General features: G+C 45.0%; 1 protein-coding gene across 1 annotated transcript in view; it reads right to left on the reverse strand.

Annotated features, from left to right (window-relative positions):
- Positions 1 to 6,886: 6,886 nt before the first annotated feature.
- The window catches only part of LOC113912388 (collagen alpha-1(I) chain-like), a 116,868-nt gene continuing 107,439 nt past the window's right edge, over positions 6,887 to 16,315 (reverse strand). Inside the window, exon 5 of the mRNA XM_027575383.1 lies at positions 6,887 to 7,374. Coding sequence (XP_027431184.1) covers positions 7,245 to 7,374 — 130 coding nt within the window. The 3' untranslated portion in view covers positions 6,887 to 7,244. The remainder of the gene's footprint in view (positions 7,375 to 16,315) is intronic.

The following is a 16,315-nucleotide window of genomic DNA, read 5'->3' on the forward strand; positions in this document are numbered from 1 at the left end:
TCGTCCACCACATTGATCCTGGAGCTCGGTTTTCACAGAGCATCTCTCAGGGGCAGTGGCACAACTCGAACCGTCCTTCTCACTTCACCGTGTCGGGGCTGAGGCGATAAGGCTGGCTCGGCGCCCCTCAGGTTGCTTTGTACCAGCCCACGGGGGCCAGAAGGCAGGTCCCCAGACTCAAAGCCCCGCCCAGCCCCCCAAACCCACCCTGCCTCTCTCTGGCAGCTTCAGCAAGTCTAGGCACGGAATTGTAGCTAAACCCAAAATCACAAAGCTCCAGCCTTTCTTCCCCTTCCGAGTGTTTATCCAAGGCCCAGAGCAGGGACTTGTTTTCACTCAGAACAAAAGCGACATAGCCCGAAGTTTGAAGGAGCAGCTGTGGCCTCCCAGAGGGTAGTGTCTCTGGCTGGCCCCACTGTGCCAGCCTTTCAGCGGCCTGAGCCCCAAGGATGCTGGGCCCGAGGGCTGGACGCTGGCAGCCCACGGTGCCGCACCCCAGCCGGGACAGCCCACCCCATCCACACAGCGCTCGCCCTGGGAGCCTGGAAAGGACGCAGGAGGGGAAGTCATCCCTCGTGGGTTCTCAGAGCATTTTGTAAAATAGAAAGGATTCATGTGGCCAAGACAGTAAAATAATGCAGGCTAGGATGGAAATCTTCCCGTTAGGATGACAGCCCTACATTTCCGTGATTTCTTTGTGATGCTCTGTGTATCTTACTGCTCTGGTCTGGGCATGTCTTCGGGGTGTGTGTGTGTGTGTGTGTGTGTGTGTGTGTGTGTGTGTGTGTGTGTGTGTAAAGACAGAGAGAGACTGAGAAGAGCCAGGAGGTGAGAAAATGATCTGAGGGAGAGCCAGACAGCAGCCTGTGAGCTTCGGGCTGTTCTGTGGTCCCTCCTCAGGCTGAGGTCTTGTTTCGTCTGCACCCCGCTGTGGAGTTAGGCCTGTCTGCTCACAAGGTCTGAGCCCAGCACCCACCTGTCACCCTTTTCCCATCTTGACTCCATGAGCCGGCTCATAATTTCAAGTACAGCACCCCCTTTTTGTGCTCTGGATACAAGGTACCTTTAATGGTAAGTTATTAATGACTATTTATTACTCACCGGGTGCTGAGTACGCTGAGCTGAGCGCTTCCCAGGACCCAGTGTCCCCCGTGTGCACCATTTCCTCTGAAAGGAGGAGGATTCCGGGAACCTGCTGTCTCCCGAAAGGCCAGGGGAATGGTCTGCAGGCATCGGCTTGGTAGAAGGATTAGATTAATGGACTTCACACATAAAATACGTGGGTCCTTTCAGCTACTCTTGCCCACCTCCAGAGGCTAACACGTCAAGAGGGTCTGCGGGCTGCTGAGAAGGAAATCTCTCTCAGGTCTGCTGACGGAAGTAATCACAGCCCATGACAATTCAGCTGTTACATTAGATGCTCCGGGTATGCAAACTGACACAATTCAGTAGGCATCGGCTGAGCTCCTTCTCTTGAATCCCAATAAAGTAGTTTTGTTGTTGTTTTTTGTTTTGTTTTGCTTACTAAACAAAAAATAAACTAAATATGTTCATGTTTAACCATGAACAAAGATACATAATTATGTTTAAACATCCCAGTCATTGTTTTCAGTATACTCGGGAGTTTTTGAATTAACTGGTTTTACTACTATCCCTCCTTTTTATGATTTTATGCTACGTGTAGATTGAGGAAGAGTATGTACACAGGATAGAGATGAGAAAGATGAAAGACAAGAATCCCTCAGTTTGGGGCGCCTGGGTGGCTTAGTCGTTAAGCTTCTGCCTTCGGCTCGGGTCATGATCCCAGGGTCCTGGGATAGAGTCCCACATCGGGCTCCCTGCTCTGCGGGAGGCCTGCTTCTCCCTCTCCCACTCCCCCTGCCTGTGTTCCCTCTCTCACTGTGTCTCTCTCTGTCAAATAAATAAAAACAAAATCTTAAAAAAAAAAAAAAAGTCCTTTAGGGCGCCTGGGTGGCTCAGTTGGTTGAGCGACTGCCTTCGGCTCAGGTCATGATCCTGGAGTCCCGGGATCGAGTCCCACATCGGGCTCCCTGCTCAGCGGGGAGTCTGCTTCTCCCTCTGACCCTCTTCCCTCTCGTGCTCTCTGTCTCTCATTCTCTCTCTCTCAAATAAATAAATAAAATCTTTAAAAAAAAAAAGAATCCCTCAGTTTGCCCAAAGCAACTCGTATGTCTGTGAAGTCCCCTTATTCCTCATCTCTCCCAAGAGATGTTTTAGGATCAGCACCATCTAGGGAGCAGGTGGCCCCAGCGGAAACTGCTGCGGATCAATCACTTATTCAACAAGCATTTACTGAGTACTTACTACCGGCCAGATACTGTGCAAGGCGCGAGGGACCCAGCTACACACAAGAAAGCTCCAGTCTCTGCCTTCCGGAGTTCCCATCAAGGGGCTCAAGAGCTGAGACCATCAGATCCAATCCCCTAGCTAGACAGATGAGGACAGAGGAGACCAAGACCCAGAGAGGAAGAGGGATGTGTCCAAAGCCACCTCACACCCGAGTGCCAGAGCTAGAACCGAAGCCCAGGTCTGCTAGCCCGAGGCGAGGCTCTGCCCCAACATGTGCTCTCCACCTCTAACGGAAGACAGTGTCCTCAGTTGGCTTCCCTGTGCCTGTGGCACATGCCTGGTCATGGGACCATGACAATAGAAACCAGAGGAAGATCGCATCTGAAACCACACTGTTGACACGGCTTCTGCTATTTGTTTGCTACCCGCCCATGTAGAACACATCACCAGCTTCCAACGGGCAGCTGCGTTATGTGTATCACTAATTACACATACATGTTTAGAAGGAAAAAAAGTCATCAAAATATTTACACAAAGAAATTGCTTAAGAAAAATCTTTTTCGACACTAAAAGAGACCAGTTCTTCTCAAATCCCAAGGAGTTTACAGGTGAAGTAAGAAGTGAATTGGCCTGAGGTGGAGGTCAGAGTGGACACTGCTTTCTTAACCTCAGTCCGCCAGGAATCAGTTTCTCCCTCTCCTCCAGGAAGTGAGATCGGGAAAATAGGCAGCAGAGGTGAGCCACAAGAAAAGGACAAATAATGACACTAGCTAATATTTACTAGCACCTTCTGTATGCCTGGAGTTTTGTTACATTCAACATGTCATTGAATGCCTGGGACAGCCTGTGAGGTGGGGGAGTCAGGGCCCCCCATCTTATGGGAGAGGACATGGAGCTTCACCTTTCTCCCGGGTACTTAATTCCAAACCTGAGTCCACCTGACTCTAATGACCATCTTTTGTCCACCACACAGCAATAAAATGCAGCAGTTTTTGTGGGAAGAGGTGATGAGAACAAGGAAGGAGTACGATTATAAATGAGGGGGAAGGGAGGGGGCTCAGGTGGTGAATCAACAAATGTTTAATGAACACAAGCTACACATGAGGCATTCTGCCAGGCATCTGCTGGAAGGATACCAAGGAAACCGGTCCCTCTTACCACCCCAACCAGGGCATGAGCCCAGCGTTCACCCACTGGTCAAGCCAGGAACTCAGGCAACACCCATGACTACGCTCCGTCACTCATCCCCCACCCCTTGCAACTTCCACCATCTTGATCCCTTTGTATACCATCTGTCTATCTGCTCACTTGTAAAATGGGAAGCCTCGGGCATCTACTTCATTAATGCAAATGTAGATAAAGTCATTAGGACAGCCTAAGGTACCTAGCAAGTTGCCAGTAATAGAACATAGAATAGTCGGAGCCAGCTCCCAGCTCACCACAGTGAGCTGTCATTACTGCATTTTCTTTACCAGCTGAAATAATGGTGAAACTGACACCTGAATCCTCGGAGAACAAGATCAAACACAGGGAAACCTAGGGGTGGTTTCAGGCCAACAGGTCCACCTTCTTTTGCTGAAGGTATCTTGTAGTGTCACATATTTGCATTTTTCCCATGCAGGATCCCATTTTCCTCCTAAAATTTCTTCAAGACTTAAATAAAATATGAACATTTTAGAAATGGACCCCTGACAGAATATCTTTTACAGTGGCATTATACAATAGGAACATAATGTGAGCCACTTATATAATTTTAAATTTTATGTACCCGCATTAAAAAAATAATAGCAATAGCAACTGTAATTTAAACTTTTTATTTAACCCAATATATCCAAAATGTTATCATTTCATTGTATAATTAATATAAAAATTATTAATGAGGGATTGTACATGCTTTTGTTTGTACCAAATTTTAATACCTGGTGATTATTTTACACCCACAGCGATCTCAATTTCTACTAGCCACATTTCCAGCGCTAACAGTTACACGTGGCTAATGTCTACCATTTTGGACATTGTACCTTTAGAGCAAGCTGAGTCTGTACCTTTAAAGACCAAAACATCTCCCCCATTAATTGGGGTGTGTGTGTGTAGATCATTAGAGTAGCAGGTGGTCCTATTGGTCCCTTTTCCCCCAGGGAATGTGTGAAGAAGGAGCCTGTATCTGGCCAAAGCAAATCACACAAACCCATCCAAGGTCCTGCTGATAATACATTCATAGAGTTTCACACCCCAGCACACAAACAGGCTCTGACTAAATAGGCTTTTACAAATACCTTCAGATCTGTGATCACCCCTCCCCAAAACTGGCTTGACCAAGACAATACTTCTACCTCCCAAACACTCTTTTAAATGAGCACCCAAAGCCCCCACTTTCTCTAGCTTCCTGACAGCAAAGGGGGTTCTGAATAATTTATTCATTTTTTACAGATTTCCTGAGCATCACTGGAGGCTGGGTACCTTGCTGGATGAATAAGATATAGCTCCTGGCCTCAAAGCTGTCAACAGGGGATCACAAGTAATATTCGGATCTACCTTTCTCGAATCTTTTTTTAGAATTCCAGTTGGAATTATCATGAATGTGCCCCAGAATGGGAACTTCCGTGATCACTCAGCCTGCAAGCTGGCTTCTGCTCTTGGTTTGGGTTTCATTTGTTAATTTGGTACCCTCTGGGGTACTCAAATTAGCTAGTCTGCACTACCTCCACTGCACATTTCAAGTCCACAATATGTGTAGGTTCCCAGGGCCACCCAGGTAACCTGGAGAAAGGATGCTTATCCAGCTGTGCCTCTGACCCAGGACCCTTTCCTTCACAAGGGCCACCCCTGTGTTCTAGGTGCTGGAGATCAGAGATCCAGACAACTGTGGACTGGCTCCTGTAAGACAATGAAAATAATCAAGAGTTCTGCTTGCCTCAAATTTCTCTCTCTGTCCAGAAAGACCAACCAGAGGACACATGAAAGTTTCATGGAAGAAACAGCCAAATGAATGCCAGTAGTCACTGATTCATGAAGACAGGCATTAGATGTAAACACAATCAAGTACACCGAGTCTTAACAGCCAATAGGCTGATTGTCTAAATTATTTCTCATCAACCAGTTCTCATGACCACGTGTGGACACAACCATAGTCCTAGAACTAGAAATACCCATGAGAAGACATTTAGTTCTCGCATAACATGATCACCCTCAACACCATCACACCACATGACTATTAGGAGTTCAGTTTTGAAGGTGACAAGTAGAGGTGTTGAGGTGGCTATTGACCATATGAGTCTGGAGTTCAGGAATGAGAATCAGGCTAGAAATGGAAATGTATGAGTCATCAGCATATAGATGATATTTAAAGTCAGGAACCTAGATAAGATGATCAGGGGATTGAAAGAAGGTGTAAGTAAGAGATCCAAGGACTGGGTGCTGGGCCTGGGGAGATGAGGACAAAGCAAAGGATTCTGAGGGAGTGTAGTCCACACAGCAAGACGGAAGCCAGAAGAGTGTTGAAGATTCAGGTGAAGAAGAGAGGAGAGGGATAAAGAGGAGAGAGGGATACACCAAGTAAAGATGTCAGAGCTGTAGCAAATAAGATGAGGACTAAGAATTGCTTGGGCGCCTGGGTGGCTCAGATGGTTAAGCGTCTGCCTTCAGCTCAGGTCATGATCCCAGGGTCCTGGGATCGAGTCCCGCATCGGGCTCCCTGCTCCTTGGGAGCCTGCTTCTCCCTCTGCCTCTCTCTCTCTCTCTCTCTCTGTCTCTCATGAATAAATAAATAAAATCTTAAAAAAAAAAAAAAAAGGACTAAGAATTGCTTGTTGGTTTCAGCAACATGAAAATCATCAGGAACCTCGATGAGAGTGATACTTTTGGATTGTTGGGGACAAAAGCTTTATTATGGTGGATTCAAGAGAGACTGGAGGATAGCAGTTGGATACAGAAAGTATAGACAGCATTTCAGAGTTTTTGCCATAAAAGGGGGCAAAAAGATGAGGCAATAGCTAGAGACAGTCAAGAGAGTCTGTGTTTTTTAAGGATGTAGAGAAATTAAGGCATGTTTACCTGATGATGAGAATGGTCTACAAAGGATGGGAAATTTTAATAATTCAGGAGAGAGAAGAATGATTTCAGGAACTGTGTCCTTGAATAGGAGAGAAAAAGGAATCCAGGGCAAAAGCTGAGATTCTGGACCAAAAGGAGCAGAGATTGCTCATCCATAGCAAAAGGAGGGAGGGCAGAACTTTCTGGCAAAAATCCAGAAATAGTGGGTGCCTGGGTGGCTCAGTTGGTTAGGTGTCTGTCTTTGGCTCAGGTCATGATCCCGGGGTCCTGGGATCGAGCCCCCATCCCTACAAGAGCCAAAGACAGACACTTTCTTGTAATTTCTTGTAATCCCTGCTCAGTGGGGGGCGTCTGCTTCTCCATCTGCCCCACCGTCCCCCCCGCTTGTACACTCGTGCTCTCTCTCTCAAAAATAAATAAATAAAATATTTAAAAAAAATTTTTTTTAATATTTTTAAAGAAATCCAGAAATAGCAAAATTAAAACCATCAGATCAATAAAATAGTATTTTGTAAGAGTTTATTATGCATTTAAAAACAGTTCACAAACTAGGAGCTGCCAAATTCAAAACTGATATGAAACTCAGGGTCATGACATTACAGAGTGGCTTATAAGGAATCAAGAAGTTGTTTAACCTTTACAATGATTGGTTATTACAACTGGGGTTTCTGGTCAGCAAGGGATTGGTTAGAAGTGAGTATCTCATACCATTTTAGGAAGATGACCAGGTTTCTTTTACGACGATCAGAGACATTTACAAGAAATAACCTAAGTTAAGTTTCGCTTACGTTCAAAAGCTAGGTTTAATTTTGCTTAGGTGGCTTAAATGGTTTTGTCTGCTGAAGGAATTTCCAAGACCAATCTCCATTTTGTATTTGATTTTAACACTGGGCACAGGCGCAGGTAGGTGAATGGACTTGGTAGCGGGAGTGTGCGCAAGTTCTGATGGCTTCTATCTTCCCGATGAAATAGCAAACCAAGATCATCAACTGGTAGTAAAGATGAGGAAGGCTTGAGGAGAGAGAAAGAAGAAATTAGTCAAGTGTGAAAGTGTGAGCAGACCCAAGAGACTCAGTAGAACTGTCCGCTGGATGTTAGCAGTCATGAATTCGAGGCAAGAGTAGTCAGTGTGTCTCTGTGTATTTGTCTGGTCCCATTCAGCTGTGTAGATGCAGTTGCAGGGCAAGAGGACAGCTAGATTGGGCCAGAGTTGGACTTCAGAAAGAGAGGCTATCAAGGGGAGCATGTATGTGAGGATGTACATAAAATGACGGGCCACAGAACTAAAGGTGGGTAAGGAGGGAGCGTGCAGCCACAGTGGGTCGGGGGAGGACAGTGAGAAGGCGGTAGGTACTCTTGCAGGTACCGAGCAAGAATGAGTTGTTAGGTTTGGGGAGCAGAGAGAGGGAGATGGATAGATGTGACGTGCGTGTTACGGGAGCACAATGACTGGAATTGAGGGATTGGTGATGACAGCCAAGACTATGACTTGAAAGGGTGGTGGGGTGGAGGGCAGGATGAATTGGAAGGGGGAGGTCAAGTAGGCTAAGGAAAGAAAGGATCACCTACCAATAATTATGGCAGGAATACTGGCAAGGGTAATAGCCAGCTGGGAGGTAAAGTCTTCAAGGAACGAGGGGGATGACTCTGGGGTGGTTGGGGGGGGCGGGGGGAGAACACGATGGCAAGCATATATCATGTCACACTGACTATGTGCCAGGCTCTCCACAGCCCTTTAGAGCAGCTATTATTATTACCCCCATTTTATAGATATGGAAACTGAGGCACAGAGAAGTAAAAGAGAATGAGAAGAGATCAAATCCCAGCCTGGAAGAAAGAGGAAGTTTTGTCAATCACTTTCAGCGCTCCCTCTCTCCTTGCAGGTGCTGACTGCAGTGCACAATCATGCTCAAGTTCCCACTTTAATAAAAAGTTTCCCTTCACCTTGTCCACAGCATGCTACTGCTTCTAGAACTGTTTCCTTTTGCCACCAGCTGCCTTGAAAGAAAAATGTATATGCCCTGTTCCCTGACCCCTTACACTTCAGCTTCTTGGAAGGGCTCCAACCGAAGAAATGGTGGGACCCAGGGTTCCCTCCTCTCCAGCATCTCTCCCTCGTTCTCTCCTTGAGCTATCGCTGACCACCGCCCTGCATCCCCGCTGACCTTGGCATGATGCCCACCTACCCTGTCAGCCATATGCAGGTCCCTCCACCTCTCTGATAGTCTATCTGGGTCATCTTCAGTAGTTCCTCTCTGATGGGTAACTCTGAAACTACCAAAAATCCCAGGAAGGCTTTGGTCCCAAACCCCACAGCCTGGACGAGTGGTTCCCAGCCATGGTGAGACATCACAGTTACCCAGTCCCAGGGCCAAAATCTGAAGTAATTGGTCTGGGATGCTGCCTGGTATCTGTATGTCTTTTCAAGTCCCCCAGGCAATTCTGCTGTGTGGCTGGGGTGGCAACGCAGTGTCGTATGGCACTGAGCATGTCTTGGGGGAGGGGGATCAGGTGAGAGGAAAGGTCAGAGGAAGTCCTAAGAAGAAGGGAGTGGGGGCCAACAAAACCTTCCCCCCGCACAAAGGGCATGCCCAGTATCTGTCCTGCTTCTGGTTTCTGAAACCACTTCTCAAACGTTCTCACTTCTCAATCTTTCCCTCCCCCACAAAAATCCTATCTCCCTCTCAAGCTGAAAGCAGTCTCCTAGAAAGGAAAAATAAGTAGAATAGACCAATTTCTCCTTGTTAAGACAGCTCTATAAAAATTGTTTTATTGCTTTACTTGGAGCTTGATTTTTTTCTTATAAGACCAGACAAAAATGAGTATTAGTATTCCATGCATCCACAGAGGTGACCCTTGGTATTTGAGAAAAAAAATAACATAAAGCAATAGACCTTTCACATTAGGATTATGTTCAGAGTTATTTTTTCCCCCTAACAGTGTTTTCATGATCCGGGTAATTAAATGGGAGCATTAGAAGGTCCCCTCAAGGCCTCATCCCTTGAGGAATCGGGGAGGCTTCATTCAAGGAGCATGATCTTACCGTCAGACCCACCTGAGTTCCAATCCCAGCTTGGCTATTTTCTAGCTGAGCCACCTTGGGCAAGGAACTTATATTAATATATAAGTTTACTTGTCCACAAAAAGTGGATCACAATGCCCACCTCCACCATCACAGAGCTTTTATGAAGAATACATGAGTCAACAATAAAGGTCAGTCCTCTGAGTTGAATTTTGAATGTTGAATGCGATATTTGAGCCTGGAACCATGACCACACACAAAAGCATTTTTGACACTGTCCATTTCTTGTCCCGAAAACGCAGGATGTCAGTCTCATTTGTAGGCAGACCATGGGGCCACCTAGGCAGCAACCCTTCTTTGCCAAACATCTTCTCCCAGCAGTTAGCTCTGCGCCGAGAAGCCTGCCATTATGGATAAGCCCTCACAGGAAGGCAGTGGGGTAAAAAGGAAGGGGACCCACACTAGGAGTCAAAATGATTAAACTGGTCCCAATTCTACAAACTTCTGACTGTGGGACTTCGGGCAAGCAACTTAGCCACTCTCCGTTTTCTCCTCTAAAGGTGAGGATGATAAAACTTGCTCGGCCCACCTTCACATTATGGGGGTCAAATGAAATTGTTTAAAGCAGTAGCTCTCAATCAGTAACAGGAAGAACCATGAAGAACATGGGGAAGTTAATCTGGCATCTCCATTTAGATTTTTCAAAGACACCTCAAACCCAATATGATTAATACCAAATTCATGCCCATCCCAAATCCGCACCCTCTCTATTGTTCTCCACCTCATCACAAATGGCAACACTCTCCACACATATGGTTGCTCAGGCTAGAAACCCAGAAGTCATTAACTCTGCTTTTGCCCACCATTCTCGCCTAACTCATCACCCAAGACAAACATCTTCTCTTAAAAATATCTATGGACGCCGTCCACTTCTCTCTACCTCCACCTTAGCCCCAGCCAATACCAGCTATTGCCAGGATCACGGTCTTACAACTGGCGTACCTCTTCCCACTCTTGGCCCTCCGTTGACTTTTCCTGATGTTTCTCTCTCTCTCTCTCTCTCTCTCTCCTGGCCCCTACTCTGACTCTCCAACTTCACTTCTTATCATTCTCTCTTCCCTCAGCACTGGCCAACTGGATGGGCTTCTTTTAGTTCCTTGAAATCAGCATGCTACAGGACCTTTGCACATGCCTCCTCTTTTCCCTGTCCCATTCCCTTCCCCTGATTAACTCCTACTCTTCCTGCAGATTTCGGCTCCGGCACTGAGTCACCACATCCTTAGGGATTTGCGTCCTGACCTCTCTGACCAGACCAGTCCTCCCTGTTATCCCTCCTGCGACCTCACCACCTCTCCTCCATAGCATCCATCATGCTGGTAGTTTTATATTTTCATGTGAAAGAAGACATTCCATCTGATTTCTTGCTGACCATTATATTCACAACATAAAGCACAGTGCCTGGTGCACAGTAGGAATTTCATAAATATTTGTTGAATGAATGAATGAATATGGTTCACAAAGGCAGATTTGAAGCCAACTCTTAAAAACAGCAACAACAAAACCCTTAGGATCCTTTTAAGTTGTAAGGAATTTTTGAACCTCTTCGGTGCCCAGACGTGCTTTTCGTGCCCAGACATCTTTATGCTAGACTGTCTGAGATGCTCTCCCATTCCTCTGAGCACTTAGGCAAGCATGCCTAGTACAAACAGAGATTCTCAAGCAATCTGCCTTCCCAGCATTGAATCCCGTTTTCCATAGGCACTTTCCAGCTGCTGACAAATTTGCCGAAGGCTCTTCCCTCTGGGTTAGAAGCTCCTTTTTTTTCTCCCAGGCTTTATGAAGCCAGCTTCAAGCCAGGAACAGCACTCTACCTCGCCTACCAGGCTTGCCCTACAGAGGGACTCATTGTAGAAAGCTCTCTACTGAAAATTATCTGGCTGATCTCTGTTCTTCCTGCCTCTGAAATCTGTAAGCAGCAACATAACCAGGAACCACGTTCTGCCCCCTGAGGCAGGAGGTGAGGACCCGACCCTTGCAGTCCTGCGAGATGGGGCTCCTGGAGGAAACCCAGGTCCTCCCCCTGTGTCCTACCCCAGAAGGAAGTTCTCAGATATGGCAACTGTGAGGGCTATATATATATATATATATAGAGAGAGAGAGAGAGAGAGAGAGAGAGAGAAGGAGAGAGAGAGAGAGAGAGAAGGAGAGAGAGAGAGAGAGCTTCTGACCAAATGAGATTTAACCCAGCATGAAAGATGGAATGTGCTCTATTTTTTTCTTTCCTAAGTCCTTGGTGTCACCACCATACTGTGCTGTGTATTTTCTAAGTTCTCATTTGTATGAAAGGAAATGAGAGGGAGAGACAGAAAGATAGATAGACAGACTGGGGGGAGGAAAGAAGGGAAGGGAGGAAGAAGTTAGGAAACAAGCCGTAGGATAGGAAGGGAGAGAGTAGCAAAAAGACACAAAGAGAAGGAGGAATGATGGGAGGAAAGAAGCTCATTCAGGGGAATTTTTTTAGATTTAAATCCCAGCCCAAGAAAGCTGTGTACATGGGCTCCCCGTTTTCTCCTCCTGAAGCCCAAAGGCAAACCGAGATGCTGTGTCAATTACAGGAAAAATCAATGAAGATACTGTTCAGGAGTCCTTTTCGCCATTCAATGCGGATGGTATCCTTCACTTTCTAGCACTGATTCATTTACTTCCAGCCTCTCTGGGGGCTGCTGACATATTGCTATCTCTGAAGAATCGGAAGCAGAATCACCTTTGTCTCTCACTGCAACCATTTCTTTGTCCGGTTTGTTACTGGGGCCGCCACATGACCTCAGCAGGCCTATAGGGCTGAAGGGCAAGACCTCACCGGGCCAACCCTCCTTGAGTGCCTCCTTCCACGAGCCCGGCATCTCCTTCAAGGGGCCCAGGGCCCCATAAGGCCTCCAGCATGTAGGCTGAGAACCTCTCATATTTGTACACCCGGTTTCCTTCACTGTATCTGTACTCTAATGCATTAAAACCTTCTCTAGTGCCAGTACCCTCCCAGCTCAATAGCATTATGGAAAGAGCCTTCTTAGAGAAGGTTACTCCAAAGGAGTAACAGTGAGGGAAATGCAGGCGTTAAACACAGGATGAACATCCCTGGAGCAGGCCTTGTAGGTGAGGCATGCAGCCACCCGCAGGCTGAAATCCCACCATTACAGAGTCCTTTGTTTGAGCTAAGGAGCGCCCTTCTCCTGGGGGCCCATTCTAGATTTTCAACATTTCTACCTTCAGTCCCCATACTGACTTCCTACTGTTGCTGAAAAAGGATCAAAAACTTTTGGCTTAAAACAACATAAACTTATTTTCTCACAGTTCTAGAGGTCAGAAGTCTGAGATAAGTCAGCAGGGGTGCATTCTTTCTGGAGGCTCCAGGAAAGGATTTGTGTCCTTGCTTTTTCTACTTTCTAGAGACTGCCTGTGTTCCTTGACTCATGGCCATCTCCCTTCATTTTGAAAGACACAGCAAAGCCTCTTCCAATCTCTGTCTCCCTCTCTCTGTCTCTCTCTCTTCTGACTCTGCTTCCCTCATCACATCTCCTATTCTGCCTTTGACCCTCCAACCTCCCTCTTAACAAAAAACCCTTTGATTCCATTGGGCCCACCCCAATAATCCAGGATAATCTTCAAAATCCATGAATTAATCATATCTGCTAAGTTCTTTTGACCATGTAAGGGAACAGATTCACAGGTTCTAGCGTTTAAGACAAAAACATTTGTGGGGAGGCATTATTCTATCACACTCCCTAATGGTTAGGATGAGTGGATGATGCAATCATATTTCTTCCCAGCTAGTGACGGGGCGGCGGGGGGGTGGGGCGGTGAATGGAGAGACTCAGGAGCTGGGTAAGAGGAGGACGTTGGGTACTCACAGGGCGTAAGAGGGCAGAATTGAGAGATAGAAGTGACACAGTATTGCTTTCAGTGACTTTCCTCCTGGTTTTATGTGACTAAATTCAAGAAGAAAAGCAGTCAGTAGAACAGAACCCAATCCCCCCAGATTACACAAAATTTGGTGTTTTTCTACAATGGAATAGTACTCTGCCAGAAAAAAGTAATGAGCTACTGGTACATACAACATGGTTGAATCACAAAAATAAATTTTGAGTGAAAGAGACCAGATACAAAATCTGTATTCTGCATGACTGCATTTATAAGAAGTTCAAGAACAGGAAAACTAATATGGGATGGAAAAAAACAGAACAATAGTCTATAACAAGTGGGAATTGACTGGAAGGAGGCATATGGGAATGTTCTTGGTGATGGAAATGTTTGAAATCTTAATTGGGGTTGTAGATACACAGATGCATATATTTCTCAAATTGTATGCTTAAGGTCTAGGCATTTTTCTGTATATAAAATTTACCTCAATTAAAAAATTTTTTAAAGTTAAGAAACATAAAAGATAGATCAGAAGACTCACATATCCATATAATCAGACTTGTCCGAAGAGAAAGGAGAAACTGATGTCAAGCAATATTCAAAGAGAAATTGGCTAAGAATTGATGCGAGATGATGAATCCTCAGATTGAAAGTGTCCAAGTGCCGAGCAAAATAAACAGAGATAAATCCCCACTTAGACACAGCATGGTGAAACTGCAGGTTATTAAAGATAAAATTGTCAAAGCTATCAGAGAGAGAGAGAGAGAGAAAGAGAGAGAGATAACCTACAAAAATGTGTTCATTAAACACGCTCATTAAACCAACCTTGCTCTTTTCAGCAGCAACAATGGATGCCAGAACACAACAGAACAATATCGTCAAAGTGCTGAAGGAAAATGTAATAAAAACTATATACTCTGCTAAATGATCATTAAAGAGTAAGGATGAAATAAACACATTTTAAATATACAAAAACTAAAGGATTTTTTTTTTTAACTATCCCCATGCCCTGTTTGTATAAACTCCTAACGGGTGTTCTTCAGCAAAAGAGAAAAGTCAAACTAGAGGTAAGGCATGAGCCACCCAAGGAATACAGAGATTGTAAAACATATTGGCAACTTTCATTAACTAGTAACTACAGTCAGTCAAAAAGACATTTCACTTTTATTTTGAGAGGTAAAATAATATAAAATAAATATAATGAATGTTCATTGTAGAAAACTTGAAAAATACAGAAAGTTATAAAGAAAATAAAAAGACCACCTATAGTCCAGCACCCAGAGATCGCATTGCTATTTCCACTGACCCTGTAATCATCATTGAGGTCTTGTACATATTCTTTGCAAGAAGATTTTTAATGATATACATTATTACTCTGGGTGGTTGTTCCACAATGGATAAAACCAAGATATTTTTATTTGTCTTGGTATTTTACTGTTTTCTATACCTTTGCCATGAAGATCCATTTTCTTTTTTTTTTTATTTTTTTATTGTTATGTTAATCACCATATATTACATCATTAGTTTTTGATGCAGTGTTCCATGATTCCTTGTTTGTTCATAACACCCAGTGCTCCATGCAGAACGTGCCCTCCTCAATACCCATCACCAGGCTAACCCATCCCCCTACGCCCCTCCCCTCTAGAACCCTCAGTTTGTTTTTCAGAGTCCATCATCTCTCATGGTTCGTCTCCCCCTCTGACATACTCCCCTTTTCTTCCTCTCCTGTTATCTTCTTCTTTTTCTTTTTTCTTAAAATATGTTGCGTTATTTGTTTCAGAAGTACAGATCTGTGATTCAACAGTCTTGCACAATTCACAGCGCTCACCGTAGCACATACCCTCCCCAATGTCTATCACCCAACCACCCCATCCCTCCCACCCCCAACCATTCCAGTAACACTCAGTTTGTTTCCTGAGATTAAGAATTCCTCATATCAGTGAGGTCATGTGATACATGTCTTTCTCTGATTGACTTATTTCACTCAGCATAACACCCTCCAGTTCCATCCACGTCGTTGCAAATGGCAAGATCTCATTCCTTTTGATGGCTGCATAATATTCCATTGTGTATATATACCACCTCTTCTTTATCCATTCATCTGTCGATGGGCATCTTGGCTCTTTCCACAGTTTGGCTATTGTGGACATTGCTGCTATAAACATTGGGGTACACGTACCCCTTCGGGTCCCTACATTTGTATCTTTGTGGTAAATACCCAGTAGGGCAATTGCTGGATCGAACGGTAGCTCTAATTTCAACTGTTTGAGGAACCTCCATACTGTTTTCCAGAGTGGTTGCACCAGCTTGCATTCCCACCAACAGTGTAGGAGGGTTCCCCTTTCTCCACATCCCCGTCAACATCTGTTGTTCCCTGACTTGTTAATTTTAGCCATTCTGACGGGTGTGAGGTGGTATCTCATTGAGGTTTTGATTTGGATTTCCCTGATGCCAAGCGATGTTGAGCACTTTTTCATGTGCCTGTTGGCCATTTGGATGTCTTCTTTGGAGAAATGTCTGTTCATGTCTTCTGCCCATTTCTTGATTGGATTATTTGTTCTTTGGGTGTTGAGTTTGATAAGTTCTTTATAGATTTTGGATACTAGCCCTTTATCTGATGTGTCATTTGCAAATATTTTCTCCCATTCTGTCGGTTGTCTTTTGGTTTTGTGGACTGTTTCTTTTGCTGTGCAAAAGATTTTTATCTTGATGAAATCCCAATAGTTCATTTTTGCCCTGGCTTCCCGTGCCTTTGGCGATGTTTCTAGGAAGAAGTTGCTGCGGCTAAGGTCAAAAAGGTTGCTACCTGTGTTCTCCTTTAGGATTTGGATGGACTCCTGTCTCACGTTTAGGTCTTTCAACCATTTGGAGTCTATTTTTGTGTGTGGTGTAAGGAAATGGTCCAGTTTCATTCTTCTGCATGTGGCTGTCCAATTTTCCCAACACCATTTGTTGAAGAGACTGTCTTTTTGCCATTGGACATTCTTTCCTGCTTTGTCAAAAATAAGTTGA

Source organism: Zalophus californianus, chromosome 14 (genome assembly GCF_009762305.2).
Source record: "Zalophus californianus isolate mZalCal1 chromosome 14, mZalCal1.pri.v2, whole genome shotgun sequence".
NCBI lineage: Eukaryota > Metazoa > Chordata > Mammalia > Carnivora > Otariidae > Zalophus > Zalophus californianus.